The sequence below is a fragment of the Chiroxiphia lanceolata genome, chromosome 5, assembly GCF_009829145.1.
Source record: "Chiroxiphia lanceolata isolate bChiLan1 chromosome 5, bChiLan1.pri, whole genome shotgun sequence".
Lineage (NCBI taxonomy): Eukaryota > Metazoa > Chordata > Aves > Passeriformes > Pipridae > Chiroxiphia > Chiroxiphia lanceolata.
This window is the reverse complement of record NC_045641.1, coordinates 30,212,637-30,239,394: the sequence shown is the minus strand read 5'-3', so window position 1 is coordinate 30,239,394 and position 26,758 is coordinate 30,212,637. Positions and strand designations below refer to the sequence as shown.

Sequence of the window (26,758 nt, the reverse complement as noted above, 5' to 3'; positions counted from 1 at the left end):
TAGTTTCTGGTATGCTAATTCAGTGACTATCAGCTGGCAGAGAGCTGACAACTCTTTTCCTATAAGATTCTTGCAAGACATGAAGCACAGACTCTCCAGGAATAGCCTGTTAACGCTATACATGATTTCTCTTTCTTTTTGTCTTCAGCAATGGCATAGTCAGAGTTACGAATTCTCACATATGAATGGTATTCTAACAATGAATCTGTCTTGCCCAGTGAGATCCTACAAAGATCCATGAATTTGTGATGTTCCCACATTTGTACGATATGACTATAATGTGAAATTAGTGCAAAACAAGCTCACACCTCCTCTGAAACACAACACTGGGATTTGAGGATGTCCCATGTTGTGCCCTAAGTAATCCTTTTCATCATGCTACAGAGCCACACATAGCAGGGTGAGTGAAGTTCAGATGCCTCTGGATCCTTCTAGTCTTTGTGCAGTTCACTCACACAGACGTACTTTATTACAAATCTCTGGTTTTGAGAATTTTAATTTCTGGTAATGCCAGCATTTCTAAATGGCACAGGGTACCACTGGGCCAACACTGATTTGAGTTAGCACAATTAGGAACCATTTCACTTGCTATTAACAATTTGATGCCCAATTTTATGACTGCTGTTTGTGTCTTGGAATGTTAAATTTATATTCCCTTGTGGACTAATTTTAGGATACTACCCAGAGTGGACTCTGGAAAAGGCTTGTAGCTAGGAGAGTGCTATGTGAGCCAAACTATCTCTGGCATAACTAACAGCGTTGATATGAGAGATGAATTGGGCCCTATGTCTCTTTACTGTAGAGAATACTTTCTCTCCAGCCAGAGTAACAGCTGCAGTCTGCTTCTGACTTTAAAAAAATTAAAAAAGCATGCTTTTTTCACAGAGTGCTCATGTCTTTGTCTTCACACTTCAGTATTTCTAAATTTTCTGAATTATTTATATGGGATCACTTGTACGTCTCAGGTTAGAGGTATTTTTTTCTGATGCACGCTTCTCTAAGGGTATGTGGTGACCTACATTTGCCTCCCCTTGAAATTCCTTCATCCAATACAACAGGTGCTCTGCACAGATGGAGCACAAAGGCGGGGTGAAGGTCAGAGCAGGATTCCTTCCCCGGGGTTAGCAGAATGTGCAGATCAGTCTGCTTCTGTACATCCATGTACAGAGCCTCAGTACATCCATGGTGCTTGCTTGCACAATGCTGGGTATCACACCTTGTAGCTGGCATGTGCCTCTTCACTTTCATTTCCAGGGGATTTGTAGTGACATCAAAGTGTCTGTCTTCACTTATAATACATAGAAATAGTTTTAATCAATAATAAGCTTCTTAAGTTAGTAGTTATGACTGCTTGGTATATATTTGCATGCAAATAATACCTTTAACCATTAAGTTAGTATTTCATAGACAATGCTGCAAAATTATTCATATAAAAATAATTCAGGATCCCAATAAAAACTAAGTGAAGCAAATTGTAATTACATGGTATGGTTTTCGGTGCTTTTCAGTCTCTACATAAGCCTGTACTTCACAGGATAAAACTTGACTAACAACTTCAAGTTAAATAATATAAAACTAATAAAGCTTCAGTTACCTTTGATTAAGGAAAGAGTAAATGTGCAGACATTAACATCAGACTAAGTCAGCATTGTTCAAAAGCTACTATAGTGTGAATGTAGATAGTAGTGGAAATGTATACATACTGTAGGGGAAAATAAATCACTTTTTTTCCCCCTTTACAGTATGTATCAAAATCGCTTTTTTTCCTAGAAGAGTTTTCGAGTGAACATAAGAATGAAAAATATTACAATATCAAATGGTTGAATCAATTTACAATGTGGTTCAAAATGCCTAAAAATTTCTACTGATTTCTGTAAAATGTCATTTGTTTCACTGCCTTTAAATGCTGTGGGTTCATGAGTTCACCTACAGGGTCCCCCTAAATTTCTCCCCTGTGCCCTGGTCTCCTGAGTATCCACACTGTGCACACAGATGTGCTCCTGGGCTCTTTCTGGAGTGACCAGACTGGTTGAAGGGACAGTCCACTCCAGAGAAGTGGACTAGAAGTGGACTAGAGAAGACCTTAGAACTGTGCTATCCAGTGTGGGTTGGTTTTTTTTGCTTCATGCTTGACCAGTGATAATTTTATTTTAAATGCCCTTTATTTGGACCCTATGGTCATTTAACCTCTATTTTACTCATGTCAGTAACAATATATTTTTATTTCATTGCAACGTATATGCTGTCCTTGTGTACTGTGGGGGTTTCATGGCTAGATCTTCCCCACTCTGCCCAAACCCTGGAGCTGCAGCTGGGCGGGTGGGTGGACAGGCACTCTGGGAGGGAAGCTGAGAACCAAGAAGGATGGTGTGGTGTAAGTTGAAGGAAGAGAGACCAGGGTTCAGGATAGGGCAAACGGCATCAAACCTACATCAGTTTTAAGTTATTTGGAGTATGCTCAGAGCCCTTGCAGAAAGGCAGTCTCCAATAGTGGCTTGAGGATGCTGCTGCTTGCCCTGAATTTCATGAGAAAAGCCAAAGCTACCTGCAGTGACAGTGGCTGGTTGTGCAGGAACAGTCCAGCTGCCAACATATACAGACTACCAACTGACCCAGCCAGACATCTCCCTCTAACAGCCCCAGATCCCACGGCTGATGGCAGATGGAGTTGTGCAGGAGGCATGGTGGAGCACAGATGGGAAGGGTCATGTGATAGGCATCAGGCTCACTGCAAGGCTCGGCATCTGGACAAGGCCAGCCTACTCCAGACAACAGTAGCTTTGAGCAATGGGAGCTCAGGCCACTCTTGACACAGTGCCGGAGGTCAGGTGGCTTCATGGTGTGTCATCATGGCTGGGCTTCACGAACAAAGATTTGAGAAAGGCTCTATCCACATTTGTTACAAGCACGTTGGTGGCTAATGAGGCCAATACGAGATAGACATGTCCGATTGCAAAAGGCACAGCAGAAAGACTCCTTAGGTGGTATATTCTGCAAGACACGATTCTTTCTGCGTTGTCTTTTCTCCTCCAGAGTGATCCTGCGTGCGTTCTCAAAGGAAGCATCAGCGTTATAGATGGTGTGTCTCCAGGTCTCCCGATTGGAGGCCAGAGTAGACCAGTTATGATGATCAATATGGCCAAGGCTGAGATGTTGCTTCAGGGAGTCCTTGTATCTTTTCTTGGAGGCTTGTCTCTTGCAGCAGCCAGTGGCAAGTTCACCATAAAGCAAGATCTTAGGGAGGCGGTGATCCCTCATCCTTGAGACGTGCCCTGCCCAGCGCAGCTGTGTTCTCAGCAACATGGCCTCAATACTTGTGCCTGCTGCTTGTTCTAGAACAGATGTATTGGTCACATAATCTGACCAGTGGATGTTTAGGATTGTACGGAGACAGTGCTGATGGAAGCGTTCTGGGAGACGCAGGTGGTGGCGGTAGATGACCCATGATTCGGAACCATGTAAAAGAGTAGACAGCACAATGGCTCTGTAAACACTAATCTTCGTAGTTTTCTTCAAGTGTTTATTTTGACAAACTCTTTTATGGAGTTTTCCAAAAGCACTCTATGCCTTTGCTAACCTGTAGTCTGTCTCTCCGTCAATCTTACCATCGAGGAGATGAGGCTACCTAGGTAATTAAACTGCTGGGCTGATTTGAGCTCTGATTCGCCAATGGTGATATGGGGATGATGGAAGACTTCCTGAGGTGCAGGTTGATAGAGAACTTATGGTGTGTATACATATGGTATAAATATCTCAGGATAAGCATCGGACAAGTTGATGAATAAGAGAACTGACTGCAAACTGGGCAGATTTGTGCAATGTGTTTAGTGTCTTGACAAGAACATTAAATAAGAGCCTGAAGGTCTGATTTAAATTGTATTCCTAGAGGTAGAAAAATGCCAAGGTATAACAATAAGGAAGTAAAAGATATACTTCATATAGTCTCCTTTTTGAAAAAAAAATTGTAATAAGTCTTACTTTTTATAACAATTTCACTTATTTAAATGCTGCCTTTGCCTTTCTGAACAATTGACCTTTATGCCTCTACTACTTTGCACTTTGTGATTTTCAGTCAAAATCACTTAAAAAAGACCACTTAAAAAAATGGAAGCAAACACAAGTGAAAAGATTTAATAGCTAATCTGTGGTAGGCTGTACTGGACCTAAGGAAGAAATTCATTAGCTATTCAGTATGCATTTTAAAAATCATACTGTCTTATCTACTGCAGCATGTTAAGTGCACAATACAAATATTTGAATAATCATGGCATAACTGTAATCCTACCAAAACCCCAAGGAGAGCAAGTGGTTTCTTTGAGCACAGAATATCCTTCTATTTTATTCACTTGCAAAGTAACTGGTGCAACATACTTCATTCCAAACATATCCACTGAGAGAAATAAGTGAAAAGAATAAATACTGTAAATAGATGGATGTATTTCACTAATGTAGGAGGCATTTTAAAGGCAACTATTCAGTAGCAAGCATTAATGTCAATGCAGATTTAATGAAGTCAGAATACATTACATTGCTGAGGACAGCATTTGTAGATGCAAACCAGCATAGTTCCACTGCCTTAGCTGGAGCTTTAACAGTCTATAACTTCTAGCCCTGAAAAGTCTTTTCAAACATTTTCAGTTTCATCTCCTTTCTTCCTCTTCTCTTTCTTTGTAACCTATTTTCTTCTGATTTTTTCCCCCTACATCTCTGTTCTTTTAATAGGTCTAATGGTTCTCTTCTTCATCTCCACTTCAGTCTTCTCAGCTTTCTCCAGGAACCCTTTTTTCTTTATTTCATAGAAACATATAATAATCTGAACTGGAAGGAATCTCTGGAGGTCACCTATGTCAACCTCCTGCTCAAAGCAGGACTAATTTCAAAGTTAGTTCAGATTGCTCAGGGCTTCCTGACCAATTGAGTTTTGAATATCTACAAGGATGGAGGCTGCATAACCTCTCTGTGCCCTTGTTCCAGTCCTCAGCCCCTTTTTTTTTAAATTTTTATTTTTAATATTACATTATGGGTTTTTTGCAGTTCTGCTCCTTTAAAGAGCTTCCATTATTCTTCATCTTTGTTTCATCCTTGTGCCTGTCTCCACCTTTCTACCTCTTAAAGTTGTAGCAAACATATTATTTTCATGGTTTCTGAATTTTCTGATATACTTATACTTCTTTGTATTAGAAATATACCCCTTGTTTTGATATGCAGCATTTTATTTGCTCCTCAGAAGATTCAAACTGATCCCAAGATTCAAACTTTTTGTTTTGGTTGAAAGTTAGGGAAAAAAGTGGCTTAGCTGGCACTGGATTTTGTCCATGGCGCTGAGAGGAGCTACTGGAACAACTGGCAATCTAAATAAATTTTGTCAGTTTTAATTTGCTCTAAACAGTCAATCTTTAGGCAGAAATAGACCTTCAGTGTTTACTATAGAAGAGTTAGTGTTTCATTCTCATAAAAAATACAGGGAAAGTTAAGCACATTAAAATGAGATTTAAGAAAAGTAATTTTATTGTTTTTTAAATGGTCCCGTTTGAAATAAGCGTTGCCTTTTCTAAAATAATGAAAATATATTGTTAAAAATACATTGTTAAAAAATTGAGTCATGTTCTTATACTTGCTTTGAAGTGATCTACAACAAAGCTTTGTTCTTGAAGTGAGAACATTGAACTTTTGACTTTCCTGATGCTTAGCGCTTCTGTTTATTTTTAGAACAAGTAATTTTGCAAATCACAAACAAGTGAAACATCACATCTCAGTGAGTGGGTATTTGCTTATGTTTAATGAAGTAGTACTCATTTACTTCATCACTGACAACTGTTCAAGTTGACTAGGAAGGAGATAACTTGCTGCACTCTGATTACTGCTTCAATAAGTAAGATTCAAATAAGGGGAAAATTCTCATTTGCTGGAGAAATGAGACATGTGCAACAATTGTTTCTCTCAATTTAATGCCTTCCCATTGTTCATATATTTTATGTCAGTAAAATCAAAGCATTCATCCTTAAACTTTGCTCTACTTTTGCTCTACTCTGCCCATATATTAGTTTTCTGCAACATCTCCCGGTACCAAAAGGCGGCTTATATCTTTGTGCTTCTGTGGTGGGAAGGATGGAGCTCTTTCCTCCTACCTCCTATTCTTTTTCACACTCAATTCTCAGAACTGGAGTTTCATTTACATATCATGATCAGCCTTCTCCAGTGTGTGCAGTTTAAAATAAATAGTTTGGAATGCTAGCTTCCTGTTGGATTACTTTGATATTCATGGTATTTTGAGACATAGGCTTTCTGTTTGCTCTCACTTTGCAGAAGTCTTCAGATTTCAAATATTTGTTTCTTTTCATATGACAGTGCTTATCAGTGACCCCGCACAGAGAAGACAGTTTAATATGCATCTGAGAGCTTCAATTTTCTGTGTAGTCAAGAAGACAATTTGGTATTCCCAACAAGACTCAGTATTCTCAAGATTATGCTGGATACCAATATACATTGGAACAATCCAGATATCCCTTCTACAGTCCTGGACTCTGACAGGGGATGTATGACTTTAGTAGTGGAGGCTCTTCCAGTACAGATCAGCCCATTCCCTCACTTCAGGAGAAAAGTATGGCCTCCTAACAACCTGCTTTCAGTAAGGCAGATAATCCACAAGCTCCATGCAAAGGATGCCGGGCTACCTGAATGCTGGAACAAGCAGCTTTATGAAGACTTTGCCCAGAGAGAACAACCGAAATGGGGGACCCGGAGTCAAAACAAGTCCCATCTGTCGACACCATGGTGTCAGGCTCTGCCTTGAGATGCCCTTCCTTCGTAGGTGCGTGGGGAAACATCTTCACCCCAGAGCTGAGGGGCAAGGGACGGTGATGGGCGGTGGGTGCGCGTGGGTGACACTGATCCTGTGGGACGCTGACACCCCTGGATTTCACCACGCGGCCTCTGCCGCTCCTGGAGGGAGTTCGGCGTTGCCAGGCTTCTCAAAAGACCACACTTTTGCTGAAGCGACAGCTCTCCGAGGCGGCACCGCCGGCTGCCCCGCCGGGCAGAGCCGGCTGGATTGGGCCGAGCCCCCCGGGCCGCCCTGCCCACCCCGGGGCGGGCGGGGAGGGGGCGCTACCCCGCCATTGGGCGGCTCGTGCCCCGGGGGCGGGCCGGGCCCGGCCCGCGGTGGAGTGCGGGGATGGCCCCGCCTGAGGGTAGCGGGCACCTCCGCGCCGCCCCGCCGGCCGCGGGGGCAGCGGCACGGGAGGCGGAGGCAGGGACGGGAAGAGAAGGGCCGCCCTCGCCCACCTCGGCGGCGGAGAGGGAGTTGGGGGAGCGGAGGCGAGGGGCGGGAGGAGAGAGAGAGGGAGTGCGGGCGCGGTGCGGCTTTTCGCGGGCGTGTGCGGGGACCGCGGGGGCGGCGGGACACGAGGCGGGGCGCGGGCGCATGGAGGAGCGGCGCGGTGCGGGGCCGGCCCGGGCGGGCGGCAGGCACTGAGGCAGCGGCGGCCCGGGGGCTCTGCGGGCACGGCAGCCGCGGAGCGAGCCATGCGGGGTGCGAGGCGGCTGGCGGGTCTGCTGTGCCCCCTCTCCCTGCTCCTCACCGCGTCATGGGGAGTTCGCTTCCACCCGGGACAAGGTAAGCGAGCGGCAACAAAGGCGGCGACCGCCCCGGGGGTCCTGGCCTTGCGGCGTGCGCCGTGCCCCGCGGGGCAGCCGCCGGTCCCCCGTCCCCGGCGGGCGGGAGGAGGCAGAGCTGCCTCCCGGTGGCAGCAGGGCGGCCCTGGGGCGGTGGGGCCGGGCGTGCTGGCGGCAGCCCCCCGCCCCCCGCCTGTCACCGGAGCCCCGGCTGGCGCCACGAGTGCCCTGCCAGGAGCCGTGCGGATGCCAGCGAGGGGTTGCTGTGCTGCGGCGACAGGCTGAGCCTCCTGCGCTCTGTTGCAGAGACCTTAGTGAAGCAGCTCTCCTCCTATGAGATCATCACACCTGTCCGAGTGAATGAGTTTGGAGAGGTTTTCCCGCACACGCATCACTTCAGAAGGAGGAAAAGGAGCTTGGAGGCACCGCTGGAGCCTGCTGCTTTCCGAACCCATTACCAGCTCAGTGCATACGGGCAGGTCTTCCAGCTCAACCTGAGTGCTGATGCGGGCTTCGTTTCTGCTGAGTACACGGTGGTGCACGTCGGCGCCCCGCAGAAGCAGTCCTCCTCTGATTTGCGCCACTGTTTCTACCGCGGTCATGTCAATGCCCAGGAGACGCACATGGCTGTCTTCAGCATCTGCGGTGGCTTGGTAAGCGTGTTGGTCACTGCTTCCTGTCTCCATTCATATTCTTCTCCCTGAAAGAAATGTAGTGGGATGCCTTTGCCGGAGAGCTAAGCTGGAAATTCTTGGGCATCGTTCCAAATAGTTGGTCATGAAATGTCTTGGCATCAGCAGTGTGCAGTCATGATGATACTTTTTTGGTGGGATATACAAATGCTGCTTTCAAAGGATCTGTTGCTGGCCACTAATATAGTTGGTTGATGTAACTCCTAACACCAAGAGCATTATAATAGAGGAAAAAGCATAACTTAGTAACACAGTAAGCTATTGATTTGATAAAATGATGCTGTCAGTTGGCATCAGTTGTGTGTTCGTAGCTTAACAGATACTGCGATTGTGAGTGAGAAATGATGGTGCTTGAGATGATGGGAGGGGAGCTAGTGTTGATCTTTTTTCTTCTTCTGCTTTCAGCAACACTGTAGAGGTATGTGATATTCTAGAAAGTGGGAGCAGTGCTTTCTAAGTATGTTTCTGATAAAAGGGAGTGGGAAGCTTCCTGCTAGCTTCAGTGGGAGTATGTCTATTAAATGCTTCTTAAGAACTGAACTGAGTAAACAAATCAAAACTGCAATGATATACATTCTTTATTTATCCCTTCATAAAATTTATTATGTCTTCTAAACTGATAATGGAGAAATAGTATCACATAACTGCCTATCAAAACTGTTGTATTGTGTTGCTGAATTTTATAATTTTTTGACTGGAAGTCATGAAGACTCACATCTAGTGCTTTACCACATCACTATTTATTGAAATGCTGAAGGCAAGTCTGTGTGACGCGCACACTGTAAAAATAGGATGTTGTAAATATTACTGAGAATTTAAGTTGAGGTTGTTCCATTTTTTTGCAGTCACTCAGGAAAGTAAAGGTGTATTTTTGGAACCTGAAAACATCCAACTTTCTATTCTAGTCACTTTCTACTAGCCTACAGAAAATAGAATGGAGTTCGTTGGATGTGTGCAGGAGCATTTAATATGTATTAAAAGAAGGTGATACACATGATGAACGACAGAATCAGACATAACTTGTACTTGAGAGACACTTCTATCTTGTGCTTATTCTTGGATATTTGGGTATATACAACCTTGTTTTTGGGTTGAGGTGTGTAGACTTTGTCTAGTCCTTGGAAATTATGGGAGAAGTGAGCATTTGAGAACAGTAATTCTGTATTCATCTGAGTTTTGCCTATATATCATGCTTTACAAACAACTGTCATTAGTTATTGACTGCGTTATCCAAACCCCAGTTCAAACCTATGCTGAACACACACTGTTGTACTAACTAACAGAGAGAGTGGGAGAGATGAGGGAACACAACTATGGTTGGTTTTGTTTTATTTTTTCCATGTTTCGTGTTTTAATAGTTGCTCAAATACCATTGGATTGAGAATAGTATCATACTTTATATGGAATAAATATGAGAAGTTTCAAACCTTTCTTTTTTCTTAACCTTTTTTGCCTGTTTGAATTCTGTTCCTGTAAACCATTGCTTTTCATTACTTGAAGGGACCATATGCACTGAAAACAATTTTTCTGAAAAACATGTACCTACTGCACCTAAAAGTTTTCTCAACAGCCTATTATTTAGCAATTCTCAAACTCTTCAGCACAAGACCCTCTTCTTCTCTGTACCAATTTGAATGTCTCACTTCTCGTTTTTCTCTCTCTTCCCTCCATGGTCCCTCACTGGTACATTACAGCCTGCATCATGTATGTGACCACTCAGAAATCCCTGAATGCTTTTAAACTGAGCCTTTACCTCTTCTAGATGAGCCTTGTGAACTTTCACTGCAGCTTCCAGTTGGACTTTGTGTCCTCAGTCGTTGCCTGACTGACAAAGCGCCCAGCCTGAGCCACCAGCAAAGGCCTTTCTGTTCTGATGCTCCCAGGACCTTCTCTTACCTCTCTTTTCACCTTTTGCCCAGGGAAGCACAGCCTTTGAGGGCATGCAGCATACCCAGCATTATGGCTGCTTTCTCCTCACTAATGAAGCTGGCGAGGTGTTCAGAAGAAGCCGAGCCTTGCATGGGTGCTGGTGCACTTTTGTGGGACATGCCTATAGTTTCCCAGGGAGGGGTTGTGTGGGGGCAAAGAGGTGGTCATAGCCAGCTGGTTGCCTATAACTACACAGAGTGTCCTCCAACCTGACTCAGAACCTTCAAGCTTATGTTCTTCCTCATCCTCATGGATTCAAAGCAAATGTGACACTCACTGTGTGATTGCTAAGGGAGAATACTTTTTTGGAGTTCAGAAAAAAATGGATGTGAAAAGAGGGAAATAGAGGCCAAGTGGAATTGTCCTGTGAGATCTTGTCATTGTCCCTGAATGCATTGTCCCTGAATGCATTCCCCACTCCCAGATGGGGCTACCCTCAAAAATTAACAAAAAGGTGTTTTTATTCTCAAGGTTTTTAAAATTTCATAGGTGCATTCAACAAATGTACCTGCAAAAATACACCAGTCAGTTACTGCTCTTTTACTGAACAGTGCCATGCTTCATACATACAAACATTAAAGTTGGATTGCTGCTGAGGTAAGATACTATTTATTGTGAGTGACACAGTAGAAAACCAGTGACTTGATAGTCTAGCATTATATTTATTTTAAGTAAATCCCTTCTTTTTGTAGATCTGTTTTCCTTGATGCTGAACTTGAGTTTAGTGTAATGGAAGTTAAAAAAATATTGCTTTGAACTATTAGGTATAATTTTGTCTTTCAGCTTTGCATATATAAGGCAATTGCTTATATTTGACCAATGTGTAAAGCTAGGGAGGAAAAAATGACCTGAACATAAATATAAAGATATACAAGAAATGTAACAATGGAATTTTAAAAATTGCTCTGGAGATACACCTTAATCATCTGAAGTGAAACCAGGTACTTGTGTTCATTTTATCCTGTAGGCATCTATCCTGTTCTGCACTACTTCATTCACAGCTTCACTCCTGCTTCTCAAGTTCCATCTTTTCTGTTTTTGCATGCTTATGTTGAGTGTATTCTCCCCCTCCACTCTGCTTTGCCTTTTCACCCTCAGTTAAGCCTTTTTCTGGTGCGCTACAAGCATGGACGAACCAGAGTACCCATGGAGCGTTGCTTAATGGCTCTTGACACCCTGTGTGCAGTTTTGTTGTGTTACATTTCAGAGCATGCCCTGGGTTCAGGGGTGCAAATGGCACAGGGACGTTAGAAAGTCAGCAGGGAGTCTATAGTAATTGCAAGGAGGAGTGTGTAATTAAGGAACTTTGGGATCCATCAAAGGCAGAAGGTCATTTGGAGTGATGGCCTGGGTGCCTGGTTGAACATCTGATCATATACAGGCATATTTCTTGCATCTGTGGAGTAATTTTTGAGATGTCATGCTTTATTTCACTTTATTTTCTTAAGTTCTGTATATTTTTTATTTTTACTGCATTAGTCAGTTAGCCAGACAGCAAAATCAAAGAGATAAAAACAAAAGCTTAAAAATCATTTAACCTTTGAGAACATTACGACTTGCAAGTTTGTTGACAAATACAAGCAAATACCAGTGAATAAAATGTCTTAAAATAAAGGAACTGTCACCATTTATTACTAGAATGCACCTTCAATTCCTAGCAGGACCCTATCTACAGAAAGGAGCTCTTTTTTTTTTTAAATCCTGAATGAATGCTACAAAAACAGTTTGTTTAGTCCTTTGAGAAACCTGGTATTCTTTCTTGGGGATTAGGAATATGTTGACTGATGCTGAGGATAGTTAAAATCAGTTGTTGTGAGCTGGGAGGATGTGCCAAAGGTGACTACTGTGAGAGAGGGAAAGGTAAGAAAGAAGGAAAAATGCATTGTTTTGGGTGTATCATCTGTGGTATGTAGAGCAACTTCACATGCACACTGACTGGTGGAAGTTAAGAGTAGAAAAGTATACATTAATCTCTTCTTGCATGGATTGCTAGCTGTCAACTTTCTGCAGTCAGGGAGGGCAGGACTGGTTTGTTCTAATGTAGCTTTGAAGTGTAACAAGGTCTGTGTGACAAGTTCCTTAGCAGCTCAAGGAAGCCCCTCAGTAACACTCCTTTACTGCACATCAGACTTACTTTTGTCTGGAGAATGGCAGGAGTATACGTGAAGATCTTCAGAATCCTCAGTAAAAGAGGTTGTGTTTATTTTTTTGTTAATACGGGTCAATGAATCACCTTTCTGAGAGGTTTTGAAAACAATTCTGCCTGGTACTATGGATGGATACAGTGGTTCCTTTTAAGGAAAAGTAGGCAGTCCTGGAATTTCTTTTAATGAAATGTGATTTTTTTTTTTTTTAAGTGTTTGGTAAGTAAAAACCCAAAAAACAGAGCCCAAGAAGCTAGTGTTAGCATAGCCAGCATCTGTTTTCCTGTGAAGATCTAGTAGAGGTCGCAGACTCCAGATACTTGCTCCCCGGTTTTGTGCTTCTTAGTACTAATTACTTCAATGAGTGGAACAAACTACATTATTTTTTCCAAGACAGCTTTAACACTTGTAACTGAAAGATATTATTATCTTGATGTAACTTAATGCTTTAACTTAAAAGCTGTCAGTTCGAGAAAGTTACCTTCTAAATCTGAAAGGGATTTTATCATTCAGGTCACATTTATAAACCTATGAGCATCCATAAAGCACATGCTAGGTTTTTAGGTTTTTGTCCTAAAGTACTGATTCCATCATAAGATAGGAAAAAAATCTTATGAAAATGTCAACTCAAGACAATGGATTCTTGTTTTAACAAACCAAGTCTTAATGCTAATGACTGGCTGATGTGAGGACTTCCACTTAGTAGTTCTAGTTTCTCCTGTCATATAGGTATACGAGATGAGACTCCAGCCCTGAATCTCTGCAAACCAGGAAAAATTTCCATGCTTCCATTATGGTTTCAAGTAAAAGGCTTTACTTTGCAGGTTGAAAATACAATGTTCTTTCTTTTTGGCTGTTGTTTTTATATCTAAACAGAACAAAAAGTGACCAGGAAGTAGATTAAACTCTGTCTTTACTACTTGGAAAAGGTCTAGATTAAGAATTTTGTCCTTGATTGTTTCATTTGATTTTCCTTTTTCCTGCTTTCTTCTGTTTCTTTATTCTTTTGCTCTTGACTTAATTTCTTTGGCAATTTCATCTCATTTACTTTGGTTTATGTTCCTATTATTTTTTCCCTAGTATGTATTCTCACAATAAGGACCAGTTTTTAAACATTTCCACTTCTGTGACACTTGATCTAGCATTTTTCGACAAAAGTCCATTTTAATGACTGCGGTTGTTTCAAGTCTTCCCAGTGTTGCCCTGATGGTCACAGAATGAATGAAATACATCTTATACTATTATCTCATCTTTTTTTAGCTTTGTTTTCCCACATATAGTCACTATACATATTTTGCATACATCCGAGAATGGACCATAACACTTGAATTTACTTGAATGTGATCCTGTATCCCAGAGTCAATTTCTGCCTGCTTGCCTTGGCAAAATCACTATTAATCACACAACTTACTATAAAATAGTGAGACAGCTTAGATCCCCCCCTTCAGCTGTTATAAAAAAACCTGAAACCTCTCCAGTATGTTTTCCCCAGGCTCTACTTTTCCAGAAAGTATTTCCACAGATACTATACCTTCTCACATGGGCCAGCACAGATCAGCAAATACAGTTGGTAATTGCAATTGTAAATGGAGGAAATATATGGAGTTGCTGATTGTGCAGCTGAAAATCTGCACAGAAAACGTCATTATTGAAAGCACTAGGACCTGGGTATGTGTCTTGCTGTTCACCAGCGGTTCTGCATGAATTGTCCTTTAAACAGACTGGGACCTGCTTATGTAATGTTTTATGTCAAGGCTGCTCAGCCATCACTGGCCTGCCTTTTACCCACATCCTGTGTCTGGTGGCCTTCCTTCCCTATGGCTACTTGGGCACATTCTGTTTGCCAAATAAATGGTTCTGATGGCTGCAACCTGTTCTTAACTACTGCCTTTATAGTTTGGATGTATGTGACACAGGTGAGTTTGCTGGAAAGCTGTGGACAGCCACAGGAAGTTTGATTTACTTTTATATATATAGTTACATATACACATGTTCATTAAACTTCCGGGAATTACACAGAAGGTTCTGTGCATGAGTGAGAGTCATAGGAGTGTCAGGGGAGGGCAGAGGGACAACACACATGGCCCTTTGCTGTCACTAGGTGAACTAAATTACTGAAATAGTGTGCAAACACTTTTTGGTTGGTTGGGGTTTCTTTGGGTTTTTTTGTTTGTTTGTCTGAAGTTAATGCTTCCATCCCCAAGTGGCAGTCAACAAGTCAATAGTTAGCCATTGTGTATCTTGGGAAACTTTGTACTCTTGGAATAGATAGGCTTTCCACATGAGGTAACGTATCTGTTATAGTCTCAGTTCTCATTCTGTTTCAGACATAGCCTCATGTAGAAAATGGCAAGGTTATGGTAGCATAGCCACACCCTGTGAGAACAGGTTATATACCTTCTGGGAATGTACATATTGACAGAAGTACTCAAGGTAGCTTGAGCTTGTGTGGCTGACAAGGTGAAAATCTAACCAGACTGTGTACTTGAGCAATAACTGCCTGATGGTGCTTGTGAGGTTGAAAGGACTATATAGAACTGTTCATCTCCCAGTGAGAGGAAAAGGTGGTTCTGCATGTACTTGAAAACATCAGAAGTAGGAAGTACTCTTTAAATGGAAGTAAGTAAATTTGCTTGACATTATCTGAGATGGTCAAGGCAAGATGATATGATGGAGTTTCCTCCAGGATTAAGAGTACAGATTTCCTAGATCTGTGGTCTGTTGGAATACTTAGCTTCATGATAGTTTGTGTTAAAACCAACCCCTCTAAAAACTGAAAATCAGCAACCCTCCCCCAGAAAACCTCAAACAAACAAAAATGTCCTTTTATGTATATGTATGTTTTGTTTTGCCAGTTTCAATAGGTATTGCAGAATAGCTGCCTTTCTGTAATGGAATCTCCCTGCATATAACTATGAAAAGAACTGTTATGCATATTTTTAGTTGACTTGTCTAGCTTGTCCACTGTGAATCGTATATAAAGGTAAAAATAAATAAGTGGCCTCTTTCTCTTCCTTCCACTCCAATGAATCTTGTTAATTGCCATGAACCTCTGATCTTTCCAGCTGGCTTTGAGATTGTTATTGTAACATTCTCTCAAGTTCTCTGCTATTTAGCCAGTCTCTTTTTGTTACAAATTGTATTTAGAAACTCCTGAAATACCATTTTCATTACGTTTCAGCGAGACTTTCTTGCCTAGAGTAGCTTTACAAAGTGATGTTCAGGGTACCTGTTGCCAGGTTTTATACTTCCTGCAAGAATAATCTTTTCTCCTATGTGTTATTTGTTCCTGAGTGAAAGTAACTCAACAGTAAGGACACTGGATCCAGTGCTATGGTTATATAACGTGTGATGTAAACATAAAAATAGGTAAGATCTCTTCAGGCATTTACATGGAACTTAAATTTCAGTCTGTAAATAGGTAATTTTATTTAAGCAGTGATTAGATGCCTTTGCAGACCTGAATGCTTCCAAGCTTAGGTGAATGCCCCATTAATTCTTTTCGAGATGTGATTAAGCATGCTAAAGGTGTGATTACTGTCAGCTTATGAAATCTTAACATCACAGAATTTGTAAAGAGATGTAGTTCATCATCATCATCATCATGGCTGGGCTTCGCGAACGAAGATTTGGGAAGGGCTCCACCCATGTTTGTTGCAAGCGCTTTGGTGGCTAAAAAGGCCAATATGAGATAGGCATGTCCAGTTGCAAAAGGCACAGCAGAAAGACTCCTTAGGTGGTATATTCTGCAAGACACAATTCTTTCTGCGTTGTCTTTTCTCCTAAAGGGTGATCCCGCGTGCTTTCTCAAAAGCATCCACAGTGTTATAGATGGTGTGTCTCCAGACCTCCCGATTGGAGGCCAGAGTAGACCAGTTATGATGATCAGTATGGCCAAGGCTGAGATGTTGTTTCAGGGAGTCCTTGTATCTTCTCTTTGGGGCTCCTCTCATGTGGCAGCCGGTGGCAAGTTCACCATAAAGCAAGATCTTAGGGAGGCGGTGGTCCCTCATCCTTGAGACGTGCCCTGCCCAGTGCAGCTGTGTTCTCAGTAACATGGCCTCAATACTTGTGCCTGCTGCCTGTTCTAGAACAGATGTATTGGTCACATAATCTGACCAGTGGATGTTAAGGATTGTACGGAGACAGTGTTGATGGAAGCGTTCTAGGAGACGCAGGTGGTGGCGGTAGATGACCCATGATTCAGATCCGTATAAGAGAGTAGACAGCACAATGGCTCTGTAAACACTAATCTTTGTAGTTTTCTTCAAGTGTTTATTTCGCCAAACTCTTCTGTGAAGCTTTCCGAAAGCACTATGTGCCTTTGCTAACCTGTTGTCTATCTCTCCGTCAGTCTTAATATCCGAGGAGATGAGGCTACCTAGATAAAAGAGATGTAGTTAGATCATAGTTAAACTTATGAGGAAAGGTGTTTTTGCCTATAACAAACTTTTAGCATTTTATTCTCTTTCTAAGAACTTCAAACATAATGTTGCTTTCAGTCGCTTCTGAAAAGGTGTTAGATATTTCTTCCTGCTACTTAGCTGGTGTATTATTTATGATTGTATTGCTGTTTTCTTATTTCTCTTATGTTAGCTCTGGTCTTAAGAAATTAGCTTGCAGCCACTAGCTCTTGTTGTGTTTCTAGATGAATTATCTTCTAGTAGAAATACTGCTTCCGGATGTTGGCAGTGTACCATGATCAGATAGCCTCTAATACTTCTTTCTTTAGTGAACTAATTAAGCTATGCTACTTAAGTCTTTAATTAGAAAACATAACAGTGAAGCAGGAAGAAAAAGGTGAAGGGCTTCTCACATCATTCAAAAGTTTTGAATAAACACAAGGGGTAGGGATGGAAGAGAGGAAGAGAATAATGTAAAAAGAAGGGATTTTGTAATTTACTTTGACCATTAAAGTGCTCTTGCTGTAAACTACTTGCAGGTTTTTAAGTTGAGAAGCCATACCTTGAGTATGTGAAAAATACTTGAGCATGAGAATAGAGCTTACCTGGAGGGGAGTCTGCTGGTTTAGAGTCATGTTTTCCAGAACATCAGTTGTTCTTTTAGAGTTTTTATGAAACCTTTTCAGTTGTGCTGTTGGACATATTAATTCCTCGTTTCTGAAACCTGCTATATATCCCTTATGTTTTCTGTGCATTCTGTGAAGTTGCTATTATATACAAAGATGTAATTTGTATATGGGCATTGTGTATTCTTTAACCGTAACTTCTGCAATATTTATTTCTATTGCTCTTGGAATGGAGCAAATACATTGATTAAGACTGTACAGTTTTAAGCCACTTTAAACCACTAAGTCATACCATATATAGTGAGTAACTGTGTTGATCCACTGAACCTTGATTTAATATAAAGTGTTTAACTCATCCATAGTATTTTAAATCCAAAAAATAGATTATCATTCTTGTGTGGGTTTTGTCATAAATTTCCTCAAATCTATGCATATTCATAGTCCTGGGTAGCACTGGGTAGTCTTTGGACCATTTATTTATGATGTGCAAGAGACTGTTTTCAATTTTGTACTCCACTTCTGCTGAAGAGGTCTTTTAAATTTACTTTTATCTCTTTATCTGAGAACAGAAATAGAATATTACAGACAAATTTCTTGTTAGATAATTTGAGAGGCTGTAGTGGGTTGACCATGGCTAGATACTAGGTACCCACTTAAGCCACTCTCTCACTCCCCTCTGCGACTGGACAGAAGAGAGAAAATATAACGAAGGGTTCATGAGTTGAGATAAGGGTTGGGAGAGATCACTTGCTGATCACTGTCATGGGCAAAACAGAGTTGAAGTGGGGTTATTAATTAAATTTATTACTAACAGTATGAGAGCAGGAGAATGAGAAGTAAAATAAATCTTAAAAACACCTTCCTCCCACCCCTCTCTCCTTCCAACTTCTATCTCCTCCCCCCTAGTGGCTCAAGGAGATGGGGAATGTGGGTTACGATCGGTTCATTACAGATTGTTCCTGCTGCTGCTCAGGGAGAGGAGTCCTTTCCCTGCTCCATTGTGGGGTCCCTCCCACGGGAGGCAGTCCTCCATGAACTTCTTCAGCGTGAGTCCATCCCATGGGCAACAGTTCTTCACAAACTGCTGCACTGTGGGTCACTTTTCCACAGGATGCAGTCCTTCAGAAACAGGCTGCTCCAGCATGGTTCCCCCACAGGACCACAAATCCTAGCAGGAACACCTGCTCCTGCATGGGCTCCTCTCCCCCCAGGTCAGCGGGTCCCTGCCAGGACCCTTCTCCATCCGGAGTCTCCCATGGGGTCACAGCCTCCTTCAGGCATCCACCGGCTCCAGCGTGGGCTCCTCCACAGGCTGCAGATGAGTCTCTGCACCCTGGTTATCCTCCATGGACTGCAGGGGCACAGCTGCCTCACCATGATCTGCACCACAGGCTGCAGGGGAACCTCAGCTCTAGTGGCTGGAGCACCTCCTACCCCTCCTTCTCCACTGACCTTGGTGTCTGCGTTGTTGTTCACCTTCTCTCACTCTACTCTTCTCAGCCTGCTATTTGCATCTGCCCAACAACTTTTATTTCTCGTTCTTAGATATGTTACCACAGAGGCATTACTGTCATTCCTGATTGGCTTGGCCTTGACCGGCGGTGGGTCTGTCCTGGAGCGGGCTGGCACTGGATATACCAGACATGGGGGAAGCTTCTGGCAGTTTCTCACAGAAGCCACCCTTGTAGCCCCCCCCTACCAAAACCTGGCCATGCAAACCCAGTACAGAGGCATCTGTAGACGATAAGTAAATCCAGTTAATTTCTGATTTAATTTCCTAAAAATGGGCTCCTGTTTCAGCACTCTGCCTCTGTTGCTGAGTACATGTAAGTGACTTTATTTTGTTTTACTAGAAGTATTTTTCATTTGGATCTCATAACCCTTTTCCTTGTGCCCCCAAGATGTAATAGCTCTATTTATATTAGCACCACGTGAAGTATCACTTTCATGAATGGAAGATTATAAACAGTGTAGCTGGTGACTGAATTTTTGTAGACCCATGTGTTAGGAAAATGAGGAGCTAACCATGTATAGCTAATCAAAATCCTCTTTTAGTTTTCATAGAGAAATTAAAGGATTAGAATTGGTGGCTTGAAGTTCAATGTCTTCTTGGATTTTGAATAACAAATATCAAATACCTTTCTTAAGATAGAGCACTGCTTATGTTTAACCTTATGTTTAACCTTTGCTCTTTCTCACATACAAAGTAATGAGTTCTTCTCAACTTGGATAGGGGATGTGCAAAAATCTGTTGTGGTCTACTGGTGGGAGGCCTTCCTAACTGCTCAGTAGTAGTAATTACTTCTTTACCTGTATGTTTTTGAAGAGGAGAGAATTGATTGAGGAAAGAATGAAAGCTTGTTGCCTTATAGATTTTTGCTCAGCTATTTCTTCCATACTTAAACAGGCAGTTGATCCTGTGTGAGAATCAGTGGGCCTGACTGAGCAAGTGAGAGGAAGCTTGACTCCATTTTTCTAAAATAGTTATCCCAAGTATTTGTGAGGGTGGACTCTCCAGTCTTGAAGATGTTCTTTTACCGTCTTGTATTAATCTTTTGATTTAAAACAAAAAACTAAGAATAATTGTGAGGTCATGAAGCATAATAAAGGATTCTTCCCTTCCAGCTATCTGTCCTAACTTTTTGATCTGTAAATTTATGGTGTGTTATTGTGAATTTTCAAAGTGAGGAGACTCAGTCAGAAACATATGTCCTAGTGTTTGGGGTTTTTACCTCCTTTTTTTTTTTTTTCCAGAGTGAAAGTGTAGAAAAATAATATAGCCGTGTTCTTGCAGTTCATCTTTTCCAGTGGAAGTCTGATATTTTATTCTGGAAGTTGAGTTTAGTTTAAAATGTAGTACAAACTCTTTACTTTTTAGTTCTGGGCTACTGTTCTCATAATCTTTGTGTTTGTTGTAGCTGAAACCCTTTCTTTGTAAAATGCAAAAGTCTGTTTATTGGAAAAGCCATTGAAGAAATAAATTCAGAATATCTGCTCAACCTGTTTGAAAGAACAGGATGGAAGTAAAATGTATGCGTGAAATAAAGCAGTAGCAATAAAATTCTTACTTAAATCTGAAAGAACGTGCTTTAAATGTGTGTTGTCTAGAAATAGGGTTTATGGTATGTCAGAAGAAAAGAATTAATTAGCTTGTTAGTGTTGACCAATAATATGGGGTCAAATTTATGATGTTTTGTTTAATGGGACTTTAATAGTATAAGTAATAAACACTAGCATGAATCTTAGCAGCAAGAATTGATGCTTTGTCCCTGAGTGGCATGCTCTTGTCTGTCCCTGTCATTTTTCCCCAAAGGTTGCACCTTAGGACTAACTGACAAGCTGTGTCATGTCTGTTTTCCCGAGGCCCTTTCCAAGGAGACACATGGTGTTCTCAGTACACTCGGTTCTGCTGTCCTCTACAAATTGCATGTCCTGGGAACACTGGACGTGAGAAGGCTAAACTGAATGTAAAAAGGATCTGGCATGAAGACTACTTGCAAAGAATTTAAATGAAGCTGAATGGAAAAAGTGCTTCTATGAGTTAGATTTAAACAGTCTTGAAGGACTGTTAGATTCAGATGTTAGTTATAACTCTAGGAGTTAGATTTAAAAGGTCTTGAAAGGAAAATACTATTTAGCTGTGTAGTGCAGAGGGTCCATCTGTGCTGTGTTTACAGTATCTTTAATAATGTTATGTATCAGGCAAGATTACAGATATTCTGACACATGCCTGAAGCCTAATAGACTCTTAAACAAAGAAAACTGATAACTTCTTAGAAGGATCCCAAATTCAAGGGATATTACAATTCCAGTACAGTATCCTGGACACTAAGGTAGTCTGCAGCAGTTTTTAAAAGACTTAGTAGCTTGTTTTAAAAAAAACCCTTCTCATTTATCCTGCTCTGCCACTCTCTCTATAACCTAGAGTTTCAAGGTTAACATGAACACCTCATCTCTTAAAACATATTACATAGATTATTGCTATTATCTTATTGGTCAACATGCCTAACTGGCAAAACATCTGCCAGGATGCAGTACAACTACTCGCTTGAGATGCTTAATTGACTAAAGTGAGAAAGTTGCTAAAACATCTGAAAATAATTTGATGACATTCTTACATGTGTTTTCCTCCTCATGGTCTCCTGAAGTGAAGTTCTTAAACCATAGGAAACTATAAATTTGGTTAGAAGTGCGGTGAGAAAGAAGCAATTCTGTTTTAGGATTTCATAATTAAAAGGATTATGGGGCAGGGGGTTGGGGAAAAGGAGCTTAATTTTTGTTCTTTTTCTTTGTGTATGTGTTTTTGTTAGTAATCAAGTTCTTTTGGTTCCCATTACATAGTTAATGTGCATCTGAGATGGGTGGTGTGCGTGTGTGTTGGGGGAATCAAGGAGAAAAACCTTTAATGTCGCTGTCATCTTTGAATTCCTGGTAGTCGTTTCAAAGTCTTTAAAAAGAGTATCAGGTTAACATTGTTTCTAATTTATGAGGAAAAATCAATTTTAGAAGAAAAATATTATATAAATTATGTTAAGGACAGAAGGCAACAAATCAGTCCAGAATTTGGAAAGCACTCAAATTCTGAAGTTCTTGATGGCCTCTGCTCTCCTTTGCAGCGTTCCCAACTGGTCCTGCTTGGTTATACTTTTTTGCTTTATTTTTGTTATCCCCTTTGTTTCATTAACTCTATATAGTGATTACCTGTGATCCTTTGTTAATATGCAAGATAGTCTGAGTTACCCTGGTGGGACAAGTCTCTGAAAGCAAAATTCTCTTCCAGCTTCCATCTCCAGTGCCCACTGAGGTTTCCTCTGTCACACATGTAAATGTATTATCATCAACTTCAAAATATTATAATAAATAATTTTTATTTCAATGAAATTTATTTTCATATCAGTATTTTTAGTGGAAAATAAATCAATTACTTCTCTTACTTTCAGATGGGCATCTTTAAGGCACATGATGGTGAATACATTTTAGAACCTCTGATGAAAGCAGATGGAGGTGAACATGAAGATGAACATAACAAACCACATCTAATATACAGACATGAAGAACTTAAAAAAAAGTACCAGAAATCCCATAAACCTTGTGAAGTTTCAGGTATAGTCATACTTTAAATTTCGTTGTGACTTTTTCAAACGTCAGATTCAAATGTAGTAAGTAATATTTCTCCAGATTGTTCCATTTGAACCTGCATATTTCTTTCACATGGGCTTGGCAGGTCTCCCTTTTGTTTTGTGTTGGTGGCTAATTCAAAAGTAGGACAGAATGTGCATATAAAAAAAGAAATCATGATATTGCAAGAACTTCTCTGTGGGTTTGATTTTTCAGTGTTTACATATGGGACAATGTAGGTGTAAGAGTAGATCCATGGAAGTTGTTGCTTATATTCACAAAAGATAATGAACTTATTGTAAGTCTAACAGATAGTACAGGACATCTGTCTTCCTTAATAATGGAAGTATCTAATATTACCCATTAATGTAGTTTTTTGTCCTTATGAGTATTTTAATAATTTATTCATGCTACATTTTAATAATATTTATTTGTATTTAAAATAGAGTGGAGTAATTTACAAGCACATTATTAGGATATGTGACAAGTGAATGGTTGTACTGTCACAGATTCACAGTATATAGGTTAATCATAATCATGGCCCTCTGATTATTACCCGCTTCTCGTTTCCAGGTTGGTAGTGATGAGGTTGAGAAGTCCTAGGGCAATCAAAAAGGACTTCAGGGCACTGGGACAACTAGTTGAAGGGACAGGATCCCAGGTGGTGTTTTCCCCCCTCCCTTTGGTGGCAGGGAAGAACTTTGAAAGGAATGGGAGTACCCACCTGATGAACAAGTGGCTCAAAGACTGGTGCCATCCTTGGAATTTTGGCTTTTTTGATCATGGGGTGATTTGCCTGGCACCAGGCTGGAGACAGATGAGGTTCACCTGTCTAAAAGGGGAGAAGGATTCTAGCCTGTGAGTTGGCAGGCCTGATTGAGAGGGATTTAAACTAGGTTTAAAGGGGGAAGGCAGTAAGACCAGGCTCACTAGAGATGAGCCTGGGGATGTCATGCAAGTGCTGGGGGTGGAATTAATAGCCCTGCTGAAGTGCATCTACCCCAGTGCACAGAGTATGGGAAACCAATAGGAGGACCTTTGTGCAGCAGGAAAGCTGTGATGTAGTTGCCATCACAGAAACATGGTGGGATGACTTACATGACTGGAGTGTTGCCATGGATAACTACAAGCTCTTCAGAAAGGACAGGTGAGGAAGGAGAAGCAGTGGGCTGGCTCTGTACATTAGGGAGTGTTTTGACTGTATAGAGCTCAAGGATAATAATGATAAGGTTGAGTGCCTGAGTAAGAATCAGGGGGAAGACTAACAAGGCAGAAATCCTGGTGAAAGTGTGTTGTAGACCACCCAACCAGGATGAAGAGGCAGATAAAGTACTCTATAAGCTGCTGGCTGACATTTCATGAAACAGAAACTCAACACAGTGGAGAGGAGGCAGTCTAGGATGTTCCTGGAGTGTGTGGAAGATAAATTCCTGACACAGCAGGTAAGTGAGCCCACCAGGGGTGATGTCCTCCTAGACCTGTTATTTATGAACAGAGAAGGGCTGGTGAGAGATGTGGTGGTCAGAGGCTGTCTTGGGCATAGCGACCATGAGATTGAGTTTTTGATTCTTGGTGAAGTAAGGAATGGAGTCCACAAAACTTCTACCTTGGATTTCTAGAGAGAGGACTTTGGCCTATTCAGGACACTGAGACATGTTCTTTGGCAGCTACTTTTTAAGAAGGAAATCTAGCTTCCAGAAAGACAGTGGAGATTTGTTTGGAGGGGGCTAAAGTGTCTAGTTAGCTGTGTAGTTTCTGAAGAGTAGTGAGAATTCATGTATGCTTCTCAGTTAAGTATTTTTATGTGAGTTGGTGCTAAGGTGATTCTGAAAAATGCATGGATTTTATGTGTCAGGCATCAGAAGCCTCTGGTGGCTGGACTATACAGTGTTATTGGAAGTACTACAGTACTTAGTTTGGAGATATCTGAGATTGTATATTTCCATTAGAACCTGATCCTACATGATGAATATTTACAAAGTTGTCAAAGAAGTCACTGAAGGTTTTTGATGGGTACTTGCTTATGAAGTAAACTCCATATTTATTTAAATATGTTACATAAATTTAAAAGTCAGTAGGGACTTGAATTCAGGAGTTGGACCTAGTTTGTTTTGATTTGTTCCATTGGTGCCGAAAGTTTGTGTGTAAAAATATGTTTTGTTTAATTAACTTGCTTCCTTTGTTGTACTGCTTAAGTTGTAGTGCTTTTCTCCTTCCAGCCTGCCTGTTTGGATTATACTGCATTCTAGGAACTTCAGAATACTCCTGCCTTATAACTAATTTTTAACAAAGAATCCATTTATGATAGAGCTGTATGAAAATGTACAAGACATCTAATTTGGTGTTCCTACTACAATCTTCTGTGTTTCATATATATATATATTTTTTTAGTACTTGCACTGTTTCTCTTGGAAATAAGATCATAAATATAAGTTTGCTTTGTCTATTTTGGGAACCTCTTTGCCTCTTTAGGTTTAGAAAGTGCATTTAACAGCAAATCTTTTTTACTTTGCAGATAAAGAGTTGAAGAAGAGCGCTTTATTGCGTTCAACCTTCAGCAGTTTAAATGAAGACAGCAGTGTTTTACAGAAGTCTCTCGGTTTAAAGTATGCTTTAAATAACCTCTCTATAGAGGATGGTGGCAATCCACATTCCAGGAAAAAACGTTTTCTCTCCTATCCAAGATATGTAGAAGTGATGGTTACAGCTGATGTCAAAATGGTTCGTCACCATGGGCAGAATTTACAGCACTACGTACTAACACTGATGTCAATAGTAAGTAAACTCTAGTTCTTAAGTATTAACAATTTCAATTATTTCTGTTCTGTTGTTTTCTTTTCTGCAACTGTCCTGTCTTCTGGTTTGACCAAAATTTGTATCAAAAGAAAGAGATTCCATAAACATAAATAAAAAAGTTGGGCCAAAATTTCAGACTGTGAATCTTTTCAGTTTAGTGCAGTGTCTAGGTGAAATGATGTGACTGATTTCCTGTTTTCCTGTTGCTTTAGAAGAATTTTTAAGCTTCAGTGAGTTAAATGTATGGATTAATTACAGCAGACAGATGTTAAAAGGCATTGTGAAAAAATGCTTGGTTATAGTAATCCTAGTTTTTCTAGTTTTCAAGTAATTTCAGATTAATATGGGTCAGACTTTGAGTTGGCATAATTTGTTTGCGATCTTTCTGTAGTAAATCCTTTTTGAACCAAAAGTCATTACTTGTATTGATTCAGAATATAGTACAATAAGCTCTGTATAATCAAAAAGTTTACCATAACATCTGTCGAACCATGGCAAAAGCCATGCTAACATATTCTGCATTATAATTGTTTCTAGATTTCTGTCTTTACATCTATTCAAGAAGCTTAATTTATATGAAACTGCATCTACCTTGGGGCTTGCAAATTAAAGCACCTGCCATATGGGTGTCTATAGAGACATCTGCTTTATAGACAGCTATTCACTTGACCAGTTATAGACATCTACTTTTCAATGGACACAATAGCTCTCTGGTTTTCACTGTGATCAATTAAATTGCTTCGTAGAAGTGCCCAGTGCCATTTAAGAAGCCACAGGGCATCTGATTTGGCCTCAGCTGCTTCACAAAGCTCAGAATCACAGAATCATAGAATATGCTGTGTTGGAAGGGACCCACAAGGATCATCTAGTCCAGCCCTTAGCCCTGCACAGGACCATCCCCAAGAGTCACATCATGTACTTGAGAGTATGATCCAATCTTTGTTGCCCTCCTTTGGACACTCTAATAGCTTAATATCTTTCTTATATTGTGGTGCCAAAACTGCACACAATATCCAAGGTGAGGCCACATCAGTGCAGAGCAGAGTGGGACAATCCCCTCCCTCAACCAGCTGGTGATGCTTTGTCTGATGCCAGCTTCAACTCCAGTTGAGCTTTGACTGCACAAATATTCTCCCTACAGCACCAAGCAGTGTCTCTGAATTCTTACTGTGTCACTTGACCTCACTTCTACTGGGCATACCCCTTCCTTTTTGCTGTATTTCCAAGAGAAGATCCCTGCTCAGCCAAGCTGGCCTTCTGTCTTGCCTGCTTGACTTCTGACATATTGGAATTGCCTGCTCCTGTGCCCTTAGGAGGTGATGTTTGAAAAGTGACCAGCACTGATGGACCCCAGCACCTGGAAAAACATTTTCCTGGGCGACCTTACTTACTAATTCCCTGAGCAGCCTGAAGTCTGCTCTCCTCATGTCAAAGTT

The 26,758-nt window shown here is 41.0% G+C and overlaps 1 protein-coding gene across 4 annotated transcripts in view; it reads left to right on the top strand.

Annotated features, from left to right (window-relative positions):
• Positions 1 to 7,486: 7,486 nt before the first annotated feature.
• Positions 7,487 to 26,758, top strand: part of ADAMTS20 (ADAM metallopeptidase with thrombospondin type 1 motif 20) — a 90,471-nt gene continuing 71,199 nt past the window's right edge. For all 4 annotated transcript variants that reach the window (XM_032688937.1, XM_032688935.1, XM_032688936.1 and 1 more), the window contains exons 1-4: positions 7,487 to 7,615; positions 7,921 to 8,267; positions 22,349 to 22,511; positions 25,042 to 25,301. In XM_032688937.1, the coding sequence (XP_032544828.1) occupies positions 7,525 to 7,615; positions 7,921 to 8,267; positions 22,349 to 22,511; positions 25,042 to 25,301 (861 nt within the window). In that variant the 5' untranslated portion in view covers positions 7,487 to 7,524. The remainder of the gene's footprint in view (positions 7,616 to 7,920; positions 8,268 to 22,348; positions 22,512 to 25,041; positions 25,302 to 26,758) is intronic.